Source organism: Rattus rattus, chromosome 9 (assembly GCF_011064425.1).
Source record: "Rattus rattus isolate New Zealand chromosome 9, Rrattus_CSIRO_v1, whole genome shotgun sequence".
In the NCBI taxonomy this organism is placed as follows: Eukaryota; Metazoa; Chordata; class Mammalia; order Rodentia; family Muridae; genus Rattus; species Rattus rattus.
In genome coordinates, this window is record NC_046162.1 from 65,781,447 (window position 1) to 65,795,599 (window position 14,153).

General features: G+C 52.7%; 1 protein-coding gene across 1 annotated transcript in view; it reads left to right on the forward strand.

Moving 5' to 3' along the window:
* Positions 1-13,659, forward strand: part of Usp36 (ubiquitin specific peptidase 36) — a 30,190-nt gene extending 16,531 nt beyond the window's left edge. The window contains exons 14-21 of the mRNA XM_032912323.1: positions 2,214-2,882; positions 3,537-3,667; positions 7,172-7,723; positions 8,554-8,747; positions 9,265-9,366; positions 10,413-10,528; positions 10,803-10,954; positions 11,716-13,659. Coding sequence (XP_032768214.1) covers positions 2,214-2,882; positions 3,537-3,667; positions 7,172-7,723; positions 8,554-8,747; positions 9,265-9,366; positions 10,413-10,528; positions 10,803-10,934 — 1,896 coding nt within the window. The 3' untranslated portion in view covers positions 10,935-10,954; positions 11,716-13,659. The remainder of the gene's footprint in view (positions 1-2,213; positions 2,883-3,536; positions 3,668-7,171; positions 7,724-8,553; positions 8,748-9,264; positions 9,367-10,412; positions 10,529-10,802; positions 10,955-11,715) is intronic.
* Positions 13,660-14,153: the final 494 nt, after the last annotated feature.

Sequence of the window (14,153 nt, forward strand, 5' to 3'; positions counted from 1 at the left end):
TTAAAGGCATGTCCGGCTTGGACTTCTGGATTTCAGCCCAGGTGACTAACTGTGGAGTTGGAAGCTATCGCAGCCCTCTGGGCAGCTGACATTCTGCCGCACCTGCAGAGCTGCCCCCGATGGAAGGAGGCAGACCTGGGGACCCACAGCAGGAGGGCAAGGCGGCTTTCCTGGCAAGGCCTCGTTCAGCATACATCTTCCTGTACTGCCCATGTGCAGAGTCACTTTTAGACAGAAGAGAACAGGTCACTCTACCCCAGGCTGGGTTTGAACTTGAAGTGATCCTTCTGCCTCAAATTGCTGGTGCTGGTTACAGATGTGAGCTGTCACACCTGCCCAGTGTCATTTCACTTTTGAGTCCCTGGTGTATGTGATTAGGAGCACTGACTGCTCTTCCAGAGGTCCTGAGTTCAATTCCCAGCACCCACAAGGTGGCTCACAACCATCTGTAATGGGATCAGATGCCCTCTTCTGGTGTGTCTGAAGACAGCTACAGTGTACTCATAAAATACATAAACAAATCTTAAAAAAAAAAAAGAAGTAAGCCATTCTAAAACTCAGAAGAAAGTAGAAGTTATTAAAACTATGAAATAAGACTCCATACCCTAAATAGGTAGAAAAAGTGGCAGTTGTCTGAAATAAATATAAAGTCTTGTAAAAATCACCAAGCAGTGGTATGGCATGCCCTTAATCCCAGGACTCAGGAGGCAAAGGGATGCAGATCTCTGTGGGTTTGAGAACAACCTGGTCTATAAAGTGAGTTTCAGGACAGCCAGGGCTACACAGAGAAATCCTGTCTTGAAAAACCAAAAGAAGAAAAAAAGTAAAATTTTAAAAAATATTTGCAGTAGGGACTAGGAGGTGCTCAGTGGTCAGAGTTGGGGACTAGGAGGTAGTTCAGTGGTCAGCGTAGGGGACTGGGAGGTAGTTCAGTGGTCAGCGTAGGGGACTAGGAGGTGCTCAGTGGTCAGAGTAGGGGACTGGGAGGTAGCTCAGTGGTCAGTGTAGGGGGACTGGGAGGTAGCTCAGTGTCAGCGTCTACTTAGCTTGTGAGGCCCTAGGTTCCAACTTGGAACCTCCCTTGTAGATTCCCCTCCCTTTTCCTGCCATCCCCCAAAGAATAAAGGGAGCTCGTGTTTGTAGCAGACAACACCCTCTGGTGGTGGCTGTGGAGGGCAGGACCTGAGAGAGTGACTGGACATAGGACTCTACCCCAGCAGTGTCTGGGAACAGGTGTGCATTGCCAGGAAAGAGGAAGTTCAGATTGACCACGTGAGCTGAAGTTCACGAGCAAGCCACAGCCCAGGAATGCACTTTCCGGAGTTCTCAGCATGACTGCTAAGTACAGAAAAGGCTGCTTTTTTTTGATTGAACAAAAAATAATTTTAAAGTACTGACTGTGTGAGGCCTTGCATGAGCCACAAGGGCTGTGGTAACTGAGGAGAAAGACCCTCAAACAGGAAGCGGGCATCATTAAAGGTTTACAGACAGACAGTGGGTTCTTTGCATTTGGCCTTGGTTTCTAAAGACATATTTTTATGTGTGTGTACATGCAGTGCCCACACAGGCCAGAAACTGGTACTGGTTTTACAGATGGTTGAGAGCCGCCCATGGATGCTGGGAATTGAACCTGGCTCCTCCAGAAGAGCAGCCCGTGCTCTTAACCACCAAGCCCTCTCCAGCCTCTGAGACTTGCTCCTTTTAACTTCTGTCTTTTATTTACTTACATTTTTGGCAAACATAGACACTTAGTAAAAAGTTTAGGTTTTGTTGTTTGTTTGATTGATTGAATGATTGATTTTAATTAAGGCATGGGGAATAATGCAAGCTTATGTAATTAATCAAGAATTGCATAGCTGCCAGTGAGACACTAAGGACTTTAAGGACGTCTCTTTCCTGTGTAGAGTATTTAGCGGTGACGGAGTGATGACACGTGTGGGCATCCCGTGTGTAACCTAGCGAGGGACAGTTTACATGGTGGAACTTCTCTTCCTCCTTCTGCATCCTCTCAGATTTTGTCAGACCCTGTCACTTTCATAGTAAGCACAGTCGTAAACTGCAGCCTGTTTTGTATATAAGTCCTGAAGCACTGAAAGTCTTCACCATTAGCTAGAACCGGGTTTGCTCCCAGAAGTTGCCCCCGATGGGGAAGCCATGTTCCCTGGACAGTGCTCCTCTGGGCTCTGATGGCTTCCTGCCTTGTTTCTTTTTAGCGACAAGACTCTGTAATGATGAGAAAGTTGCAGTCCCCTGAGGAGGTTGGCATGCCTGTGTCCAGAAATGGCTCCATTCCTGGTCTGAAGTTACAGAATGGATGTGCTCCTGCAAAGTCACCTGCCGGGTCCCCCTCCCCAAGACTCACTCCAACACCCACACATATGCCCACCATTCTGGACGAGCCTGGGAAGAAGGTGAAGAAGTCAGCCCCGCCACAGTCTCGCACCACGTCTCCAACTGCTTCTCAGGGCTCTCCTGGGACCGTCGAGTCCAGGAGCCAGCGGCCTGGCTCCTGGGCGAGCAGAGACAGCATCTTCTCTACCTCACCAAAGCTCCTGGCCAAAGCCATTACTAACGGGCACAGGCTGAAGGGGGAAGGCAATGGTGTGGACCTGGAGAAGGGGGATTCCAGCAGCTCGAGCCCCGAGCATTCTGCCAGCAGTGACGCTGCCAAGGCCCCGCAGACCTCAGAGGGCAGAGCTGCACATGTCTGTGATTCTCAGGGAACAAACTGCCCAGCCACTGGCCATTCTAAAGTGCTGTCGAACGGAGTCGATGCCAAGATGGTGAAGTTGAAGTCCCCTGCCCTGAGCAGCATCACCACCGAGCCCACAAGCCTCATGTCGCCTCCACCAGCCAAAAAACTGGCCCTGTCAGCCAAGAAGGTGGGTCTGTGGGGGTCTCCTCTCTGAAAGTGCCCTGGGACTGGAGATCTGAGGAGAGGAGAGGAAATCAAAGGTGTACGGCCTTCTTTGTAACGTGAGGCCACAGTACCAGCGTGCCTGTTGGTGTTCCCAGCGATTTGCAAGTTGAGAAAGGGCTGTTTTAGGTGGAGACTGTTCTGAGGGGAGACCCCAGTTACTCAGTACCTCAGGTTGCTGGTAGTCTTGGCTGAGAGGACTAACGAGTTTTCTCTGATGGAGTCTCCTAGTTGAAGAGCTGGGGCCACAGGGCGCTCAGAGTGGGAAGGATAGCTGCCCTGGCTGGAGGAGGGGACATAGGGAGGCTGGGGAGGAGCCACCCCTCAGCTGTGTGAGCAGTGAGCAGTGTGTGGGCGTGTGCTGGGATGCTTGTTGAAGTGTCCTCTCCTTTTCCTTTTTATTTCTAACCAACAACACTCTCTGGTTCTTCTTCTGCTGTCCCCTCTCTCTACCATCCCCCTCCTTTTTTTTTTTTTTTTCTTCTGTGCCTTTATTTATCTTTTTTTGGGCTCATTTAATTTAATTTAATTTAATTTTATTTTCAATTTTATTTTCCCTCTTCACTCACGGACACCTTCTTTTAGACCACCAAGTTTTTATTTATGTCAATAACTGCAGGCCAGCACCCTGCGGAGGGCGACCGGCAATGACATCGGTTCACCTTCCCCCTCAGCATTCTGCGACCTCACCTCCCCCATGAAAGCCACCCACCCCGTCGTTGCCTCCACTGGGCCTGTCAGTAAAACCAGGTGAGCTTGGGGACAGGCCTGGTGCCGACTCCTTCCCTGCACCTGGCTGGGAAGAGCCATGGGTCATCGAGGACAGAGGCCTCTCTTGTCCATCCCTGTGTGGGAAAAGCCGCAGTAGGGCAGAGTGGTTACTCTTCAGAGTCTTCGCCTGCCTGCCTGCCCTGGCGCCTTGTAGCCTGGAGCACCGCACTCTCCTGGCCGTTAGCCCCTCAGATACTCAGACTCCCTATGGCCCTTCGAGTCCTGCAGTGGTATCTTTCCTGCCAGCGTCCTCCCACATCACCCCATGTCATCACATGTCTCTTGACTGTTAGTGTCATGCCAGGCCTGGAGAAGGGGGACTGGGTTCTCTAGTGCTATAAAATTATTTAGATGCCTTTAATCTCATCCATGGGGGATCTGCCCCAGGAAGGCGCTAGACTCCATGGTGCCTGCATCCCTTAGGGATGCTGAGTGACAAGATGAGAGGACTCTGACACTCGGTCACCTGGGTTCGTGGGAACCAAGCGCCATGGTAGCTGGGATACAGGAACTAGGAGAGGGCATGAGTGAGGCTCTGTGGCACTGCGGGCTCTTCATTTCTGAGTCAGCCTGCCCCAGAATGCTGTGACATGACATCCATTGCTGCCCTTACCCCCATGTGAACATGCATGCCTCCTGTCTCTAGCAGAACATTTGTCGGGTGTCCTTAAGTCTTAAGGTCCCCAAATGTTGGGGCATTAGGGGAAGTTGATCATTTCTGTCACGTTTTATTCATTTGAGACAGGGTCTTGCCATATAGATCAGGGGGGCCTCATGCTTGGAGATTGCCCCACCGGCCTCCCGAGTGCTGGGGTTAAAGCTGTGCACCACCACACTTGGCTAAATGAGTCTGTTTAAATCTATGTGTATGAATGTCTTATCTTCATGTATTCTGAGCACCATGTGTGTGCTTAGTGCACACAGAGGTCAGAAGAGGAAGCTGGAGTGAGAGGTGGATGTGAACCACTGGATGGACGGGTGCTGGAGACTGAGTCTGGGTTTTCAGCAAGAGCAGCAAGTGCTCTTAACTGCTGAGCCATCTTCCCAGGCCAAGTATAAATGTTTGCCTTCACCAAACCTGAGGTGACCAACCGCACAGCTGCTGTTGTTGGGATGTTCAGTCCCAAGGGAACCGCTGTAGCCTCTGGAGAGAAAAAGATAAATCTCACAGGGTGTTGGGTTTTGTTTGGTTGTTTTGTTTTGTTTTGTTTTGTTTTTTGCTTAGTGACATTTCCCTTCCTAACACATTTGAGGTGGAAATCTGAAACGTTAGGGTTTGGTTGCTTTGTTTTGTTTTTTATTTTTTGTTGTTACTGTTGCTTGTTTTGAAGGGAGGAATTTTGGTTTTGGTTTTGTGACAGGGTCTCAACTCTATTGTCCCTCTGGGTGGCCAGGAGCTCACAGAAATCCACCAAGCTCTGCCTCCCCAGTGCTGGGATCGAAGCTGGGATCACGTTAGGTTGGCCCAGACTTGTTCACTGTAGCCCAGGAGGGACTCACGTCTGCTGTGTGCTGGAGGATAGATAACCTTGACCTTCTGATCGGCGCCTCTCTTCCCTAGCTCTGGGGTCGACAGCAAGTGCCGCCACCCCAGTCATTCTTCTGCTGTGCTTTGTTCACATTGGACAAGCTGTCCTGGGGGTCAGACTTCAGCTCATTTAGTAGTAAAGGCTGGCCTGAGTGCCTGACTGTCCTGGGGGTCAGACTTCAGCTCATTGAGTAGTAAAGGCTGGCCTGAGTGCCTGACTGTCCTGGGGGTCAGACTTCAGCTCATTTCGTAGTAAAGGCTGGCCTGAGTGCCTGACTGTCCTGGGGGTCAGACTTCAGCTCATTGAGTAGTACAGGCTGGCCTGAGTGCCTGACTGTCCTGGGGGTCAGACTTCAGCTCATTTAGTAGTACAGGCTGGCCTGAGTGCCTGACTGTCCTGGGGGTCAGACTTAGCTCATTTAGTAGTAAAGGCTGGCCTGAGTGCCTGACTGTCCTGGGGGTCAGACTTCAGCTCATTTAGTAGTACAGGCTGGCCTGAGTGCCTGACTGTCCTGGGGGTCAGACTTAGCTCATTTAGTAGTACAGGCTGGCCTGAGTGCCTGACTGTCCTGGGGGTCAGACTTCAGCTCATTTAGTAGTACAGGCTGGCCTGAGTGCCTGACTGTCCTGGGGGTTATACTTTAGCTCATTTAGTAGTACAGGCTGGCCTGAGTGCCTGACTGTCCTGGGGGTCAGACCTCAGCTCATTTAGTAGTACAGGCTGGCCTGAGTGCCTGACTGTCCTGGGGGTCAGACTTAGCTCATTTAGTAGTACAGGCTGGCCTGAGTGCCTGACTGTCCTGGGGGTCAGACTTCAGCTCATTGAGTAGTACAGGCTGGCCTGAGTGCCTGACTGTCCTGGGGGTCAGACTTCAGCTCATTGAGTAGTACGGCTGGCCTGAGTGCCTGACTGTCCTGGGGGTCAGACTTCAGCTCATTTAGTAGTACAGGCTGGCCTGAGTGCCTGACTGTCCTGGGGGTCAGACTTCAGCTCATTTAGTAGTACAGGCTGGCCTGAGTGCCTGACTGTCCTGGGGGTCAGACTTCAGCTCATTTAGTAGTACAGGCTGGCCTGAGTGCCTGACTGTCCTGGGGGTCAGACTTCAGCTCATTTAGTAGTACAGGCTGGCCTGAGTGCCTGACTGTCCTGGGGGTCAGACTTCAGCTCATTTAGTAGTACAGGCTGGCCTGAGTGCCTGACTGTCCTGGGGGTCAGACTTCAGCTCATTTCGTAGTACAGGCTGGCCTGAGTGCCTGACTGTCCTGGGGGTCAGACCTCAGCTCATTTAGTAGTACAGGCTGGCCTGAGTGCCTGACTGTCCTGCCTCCACCTCCCAACGCTGGGTTACAGGTGTGAACAACATGCCTGGATGAAAAGCTGGGACCTCTAATCCTCAGACCTGTGCAGGGGCACCGGCTGCCCCAGCCGCAGTGCCTGCTTGGCAAGGCCAAGGCTTTGGTTCTGTTTTCAGCACTACTTAAAAAAAAAAAAGCTTCGTAACAAGAAACTGAGATGTGTTGCTTTTATTAACTTTGATTTTATGTAGACATTATTTCCTTGGTCTGCCTTTGAAAAATATGGTGTGTGTGTGTGTGTGTGTGTGTGTGTGTATCTGTAAAATTTCCTCAGGCAGCTCAGTAGTGGTGGCACGTCCGTCTGTCTGTCTGTTCACGAATTACAGAGACAAAGTAACCTTTTAAAATTCTAGGGTGAGTTGGGCATGCTGGAACTCACCTTTAATCCCAGTGCTCTGTAGGCAGAGGCAGGCAGATCTCTCTGAGTTCGAGGCCAGACTGGTCTACAGAGCTAGTTTCAGGACAGCCAAGGCTGCTTAAACCTTGTCTCAAACCCATGTACGCACCAAACTTTAAGGTGTAAAGGAAGGTGGATGAGGTCAGGAGAGGTGTGGCGTGGGCAGATCCTCTCAGTGACTTTCTCTGTCCACTGTCTACAGGGCTGCTGCCGCACCTGCTCCCCAACCGTCTCCCCACCCCCACTCTGCATCACTGTCCAGTAGTAGCGCCAAGCCCTTAGGGACATCAGAGCCACAGAGCTGCTGCTCCTCTGCCTGGACACCCCTGCCTCAGGTCAATGGACACTTCACGTCCCACTTACACCAACTGCCAGAGGCCAATGAGGCCCTACACAGCCCCTCCAGAAAGAGGAAGAAGACCCCTAGTGGAGATCCCCAGAGACTGGGCAGAGACACACACCTCCCACGGTGCCTCGAGGGAGCACCTGCAACAGCACGCAGGAAGAAGAGGAAGAAGAAGAAGGACCTGGAGGGTGTGGGCGCCACAGCTCCCCAGCAGGAAAGCCAGTCTCAGGACCAGCCTTGGAGTCCCAGGGGCCGGAAGGAAGAGGGTACGCAGCTTCAGGTAAATGGCCATCAAGTGAGTCACATCCTGGACAGTTACCATGCGAGCAGCAGGAAAAGGAGGAAGAGAAAAAGATCAGAAGGACTCAGCCAAGAAGCCACCGTGTGCCAGGACCTACTTCAGCATGGGTAAGGGCGTGGTGGGGATGTGCCCGAGGCCTTCCCAAGTGGTGTGGGATAATAATATAGTGCCGGCCTGGGCATGGGGAGGAATATGTCCTATGTCAGTGAGTCACACGGGTGGAAGAGGATGGCCACAGGGTCAGGTGGCCCAAGGCCAAGCTGTGCCATTTGGCAAGGTTGTAGCAGCATCCTGTGTGTGCAGTGCACCTGCTCTGGATAGAGCAGGAAGATCATGTGGCGTCTCTAACATCTCGCTTAACTGTGTCACTGTGGTCAACAACACATACAGCACAGCCAGTCAGGACAGAGCGAATGAGCACCACACAGCACTGCAGGCAGTCCTCCCTCAGGGATGCTAGGGCGGAGCGCTGTTTGTCTTCTGTACGTTGGTGTGAGGGCAACGGATCCTCTGGTACTGAATCCCCTGGAAGAGCAGCCAGTGCTCTTCACCACTGACCCTCTCCAGCCCCACTCTGGTTTTCTTCTAAATATTTACCTTTCAGGGGTTGGGGATTTAGCTCAGTGGTAGAGCGCTTGCCTAGGAAGCGCAAGGCCCTGGGTTCGGTCCCCAGCTCCGAAAAAAAGAACTAAAAAAAAAAAAAAAAAATTTACCTTTCTTTTCCTTTTCATTCGTGTGTGTGTGTGTGTGTGTGCGTGCGTGCGCGTGCTTGCACACCAGAGAAGAAATGGATACATGAGGTCAGCAGGCTTGTGCAGTGCCTTTATTAGCTGAGCCATCTTACACACTCCAGCAGTGGAGCTGCCACTGAGGGAGCAGGCTCTGGCCTGCAGTGTTTCTCAAGGGCCGATCTGCTCCCTCCTCTGGCTCTCCGCAGCTGCTCCCCTGCAGACCACTGTGAGCCTGAGGCCAGGACAGAACTGCAGAAGAAGAAGAAAAGGCGGAAAAGAAAGCCTGAGCCGCAGCAGGAAGAAGAGAGCGAACACCCAGGACACCAGAGAAGCCCAAGGCCCAGTGTCACCCCAGTCCCTGAGCTGAGTGTGAATGACCATCTTCCTAGTGACCGCCTGGGTAAGATCCTACTGATAGCTACAGAGGTGGCAACTTGCTGTTCCTCAGTGCCGGCCACTAGGAGCACTGGCCATAGGTTCCCATCAGTCTCTAGCAAATACCTAAGACAGCCAGTCATTTTAGAGAAAAGGTGTGGCTGGGCATAGTGGCCAAAGTTTATAATCCCAGAGCTCGGGCTGGAGGCGGGCAGGTGGGCGGGCAGAGCTCTAGACTGTTGTGCGCACCCTGTAGTTCTGTGCCTGCACTACAGCTCTCTCAGGGGTCCATGGCAGAGGAGAGCTGCTTACCTAGTCTGGAAGCCAGAGAGAGCGGACAGTGCCAGCTGCATCACCCTTTGTGTCAGACCAAGGCTGGGCTCTGTGTTCTGGCTTTTTGTCATTTGCTTTTCTCATGAATGGACGTGGGTAAGCTTATCACTCGAGAGTGAGCACCTGCTGGTACCGGATTCTGCAGTGCCAGCACCAGGAGGTGTGGTCGTTCTTCTGTGATTGGGTCCTACCTCGTCCTCTGATTTCAGGGCTGGGACGGGCACCTCTTGTTACCTGGAACAGAGATCAAGAACCGGATGTGGTCCAGGAGTTGCTTCAGGACTCGTCTGATACGGCTTATGGGAAAAAAGGTGCGGTCTGCAGCGGGGTGGCTCTTCCTAGGGACCGGCTCATCTAGGTTGTGGGAGGTGCTGGTCCTGCTGTGCTATGAGATGTGGTTTAAAGTCTCAAACGGTTGGTGAATAGGTTTTAACCTGACCCCTGCTGTGGCACAAAGGCAGATTCTATTCAGATGCAAAGGCCCAAGAGCAGTTCAACGTGGGGAGTGCAAGCCCAGACCAGCGAAGTAGAGTGTCCAGTGCCCAGGCCAGCAGGGTGGGATGCGGCAGCCCCGGCCGCGCTCGTGTTGGCAGCTGGGAAGGGTGGGATGCGGCAGCCCCGGCCGCGCTCGTGTTGGCAGCTGGGAAGGGTGGGATGCGGCAGCCCCGGCCGCGCTCGTGTTGGCAGCTGGGAAGGGTGGGATGCGGCAGCCCGGCCCCTTCTGTTGGCAGTCGAGCTGGGAAGGTGGGATCACGGCCCGCCCTGGGGGAAGGGTGGGATCGGCAGCCCGGCGGCGCGTGTTAGCAGTCGAGCTGGGAAGGGTTCACGGCAGTCCCGGCCCGGCGCTTCGTGTTGGCAGCTGGGAAGGGTGGGATCGGCAGCCCGGCCCGGCGCTTCGTGTTAGCAGCTGGGAAGGGTTGGCAGCCCGGCCCGGAAGGTGTTGGCAGCTGGGAAGGGTGGGATCGGCAGCCCGGCGGCGCTTCGTGTTGGCAGTCTGGGAAGGGTGGGATCGGCAGCCCGGCGCGCTTCGTGTTGGCAGCTGGGAAGGGTGGGGTGCGGCAGCCCCGGCCGCGCTCGTGTTGGCAGTCCCGAGCTGGCCACGCTCTACAGGGCAGACTTGGAGCGTGAACAAAAGGCCCTTTCTCTAAAGAAAGAGCACACATGTACAGAGAGGGGTTTGCAGTTGGAGTACACAGTGGTCACAGCCACAGGTCATATGACCTCCCTTCATTTTCTTCTGTAAGAGACAGAAACCTAGAGTGGTTAGAACAGATGGGTCCCGGTAGAAAATGAGCCCTGAGGAGAGTCTGCAGGTCACTGGGACCCATGGACGCTGACAGAAATGTGTCTTGTACAGTTTTGACCTGGGATGGTGAGCCTTCAGCCATCAGTCAGGACGCCATGAAAGACAGCAGACTGGCCCGGACCCAGACCGTGGTTGACGACTGGGATGAAGAGTTTGATCGAGGGAAGGTAATGTGTGTGCTGTGACTATAGGCTGGGGTAGCAGGCGGCCATGGTTCTGCTTGGGCCTTGAGAGTAGCTTGTGGTGCAGTCGTGCACAAAGCAGTACACTGGGCAGCTGTGGGTCTCTTCCTCAGGAAAGGACGGATGGCAGGACCTCCATCAGACGGTGCCACATGCGTGGTAACTGTCTGTCTGGGAGGCACATGCTGTGTATGCAGTCAGCCTCCAAGGCTTGGAAATGTCCTCTCCAGGGAATGTGACACTATGATTCTTGATGTAGGAAAAGAAAATTAAAAAGTTCAAGAGGGAAAAGAAGAGAAACTTCAATGCCTTCCAGAAGCTTCAGAGTAGACGCAACTTTTGGTCTGTGACTCACCCTGCGAAGGTTGCTAGCCTCAGCTATCGCCGCTGAGCTTGCTGTGGCTGTTGGAGGTCAGCCTGGGTGTATGTCTATCTGCTGTGTGGTGGTCTGTGGTGTGTATGTGTCTGCTGTGTGTAGGGTGGTCTGTGATATGTGTGTCTGCTGTGTGTAGGGTGGTCTGTGATATGTGTGTCTGCTGTGTGTAGGGTGGTCTGTGATATGTGTGTCTGCTGTGTGTAGGGTGGTCTGTGGTGTGTATGTGTCTGCTGTGTGTAGGGTGGTCTGTGATATGTGTGTCTGCTGTGTGTAGGGTGGTCTGTGGTGTGTGTGTGCTGGTGTGTAGGGTGGTCTGTGGTGTGTGTGTGCTTGTGTGTAGGGTGGTCTGTGGTGTGTGTATGCTTGTGTGTAGGGTGGTCTGTGGTATGTATATGCTGGTGTGTATCTCTGTGTTGTTTATCTGTCTCTATGTTAGCTCATGTTTATATCTGGTGTGCATATAGCAAGTCTCAGGTGTATGTATCTGGTATGTGTGTGGTCTGTGGTGTTTGTTTTAGGTGTGTGTGGTGTGAGTGTGGTATATAACTATGGTATGTATGTCTGATATGCATGCAACATGTGTGGCCTGTGGTATGTATAGTGTCTTAACCATTTGGTTGGTATATGTGGTTTATCTGGCATATGTGTGGTGTGTTTGGTATCACGTGTGTTTAGTGCATGTGTTTTTGTTATGTGTCCTGTGTCTGTGGTGTATTCTAGTTAATATGTAGGTGTGACTATGTCTTTGGAAGGACCCAGGGATGTAATAAGATTGTCGCATCTCTGTTCTCACCAGGAAGACCAGTGTGCCTGTGCCACGGCATCCAGAGCTGTCACATCCCATCCTTGGAACTGTCTACTTGGATCTGAGGAGCGGCAGACTCCGGTGCACTGAGCTTGCCATGATGGAGGCTCCTGGTCCCACTGTTCACGGATGCATATCTCATGCAGATGCTCAGCTCAGGGCCTCTGCTGAGAGCAGCTTGTAGGGCAGTCACAGGAGGAAGCCTGGCCTATGGTGTTGTGCTGACAGTAACCTTGGAGACCTGGAAAGGTTAAGCATCTTCCTCATAGACCCTGGGGTCTAGGTAGGAAAACTGTTCCTGGTTTGGGGCCATCAGGCAAGGAACCACGGCCAGCATCTCCCAGCATGTCCTTCACTCAGAATGGTGGCATTTGGTGGTGCCTTTTCTGGAGCTCTCTGAAGCTGAAGCTGTCCAGTGGCTCTCTCTCCTCTCAGAGGAGCCTCTGTATGACTGACTGTCAGCTACAGTAAGAACAAGCCCTGCTGATTGCACTGCCCCCACCCCAAAGTGCATCTCCTTTAAAGATGGACACACCGGGCAGGAAGGCTGCACCTGCCAGCCAGGGGAGCACCTTGGAAGAGGTACCAACACCTCTGCCTCCAAGGCTGCAGGGAGACCGTGAGCTCCGACTCTGCCGTACCCTCTGGGTCTCTGTCAAAGTGGTGGTCTTTGGAGACGAGCTCCGTTATTTTACTACTTATGATAAAGCCTTTATTTTTGACCAGGCCTGTGGCTACCGGTAGCAGTGTTTCCCCGATACGCAGACACTGGCTTTACTTGCTCAGTTTTGTGAGTGCTTTGAAATTGACGTGGTTGCCTGCCCTTCCTTGCTCAAGCTGCCCCTGTGGACTTAGGGTTAACAAACAAGACTCCTCAGTGAGGGAAGACAGCACCCAGGAGATGAAGGCGCCAGAAGGTTCCTCCTCATGGGGTGCCTCTCTTCTCTCCCTGAATCCTACCCTGCTCTGGGCTGGGCCTCTTGGGAGGGGCGGGGCTGTCTTCTGGTTCCCACGTGTAGCGCTCTGTTCAGCTGCGGGCCCAGGGTCTCACTTGATGCAGACGTGGGAAGAGTTGTGTTCTCCATGGCCTGGAGGTGAGGTCCTGTTTCCATGTGGGTGTTTCCTTCTTTGTTTCTTCCCCTTAAGAAAAAAGGAGAGAACAGTGCTCCATGAGGGGTCTGCTGGGTGAGTCTTCCAGCCGAACATGATCAGTTGTCTTTGTGTGGCCTCGGTTCCGGATGTCATGTCCAGGAGTCCTGTGGGCTCCGTGTTATCTCGTGTTGGGGGAAGGGGGCAGGCACCTTCAGGGACAGACATTGTCTCTTCTCCTAAGGAGTTGCCACCCTTCCGGTAGTAGCTGCTTCCTGGGTACATTTGTTTTTCTTTACGACTTTCTCTAGTAGAAAGTTGTAGAGCTGCCAGCACAAAATGGATCTGCCTCCCGTGTCTCCTCCATATTGGTTCCTTTGTGCAGTAAATTACACATTGTAAAGTCTCCAGGGGCGTATAGTCCACTGTCTCTCGGGCAGTCATGACCCCCATCTGCCATCCTGACTAATGGCAGCTTGTGTTGCTGTCACTGAAGGCAAGTCCTTTTCTTCCTTAGAAGCCATTAGGAACAGGCCATAGGCGGAATGAGTTCTCGGTGACATGTACTGACATAAATGAAGCTTTTCTAAAAGTAGTCTTGCTGTTGGATCAAATCAGTTTGAACTTTGTGCTTGGCAGTAGATGTGGCTTAGGCCCACTTGCAGAGGGCCACCTCCCTGGTGTTTCTGTTCTCGCTCACCTGCCTGTTAGGGGCTGTTTCTGTCCAACATCCTGTGTGGCTGCGTCTGTGTGTGCGCAGGACTCCCCGTACTCTTCCCCTTCCTCTGTGGGGGCACCCAGATAGTGCCAAGATCTTGGTGCAATAAAGTAATGCATTTTCTGTGATTCCTTTCTGTGTGGTCCTTGTCCTTTCACTTTTAGGAAGGTGCGTCCCAGCAGAGGCCAGGCTGCATCCCAGGTCAGGCGGGTGCGTTTCCGTGCTGCCCTTTCAGGTGACCATCCACACTGAGATGAGGAACCATTGCTTGAACCTAGGCGGTAAGAGCCATCGTGGACAAAGAGATCTTTTTAAGTTTACCCCAGAACTGTGTAGATTTAGGAGTGAAGACAACCACTGGCTCTGAAGTCTGGGAGTGGTTTTAAGTGAGTAGTAAGTGGAGGGCACAAGCAAAGCCACGTTCCGCTGCAGCTCTGTTGTGCTCCTGACATGAGATTACCTCACGGACAGCAGTAGGGCGGGATGAGGGTTTGGATCTAAGTTTGACCCCCACACTGGCAGAGAACGTTGTCACCACCTGTTGTGGGACACTCTACAGAGACGTAAACAAGGACACTGATGACAGACTGTAGAACAACTCCACCGGAGTCCAGCTGTGGGG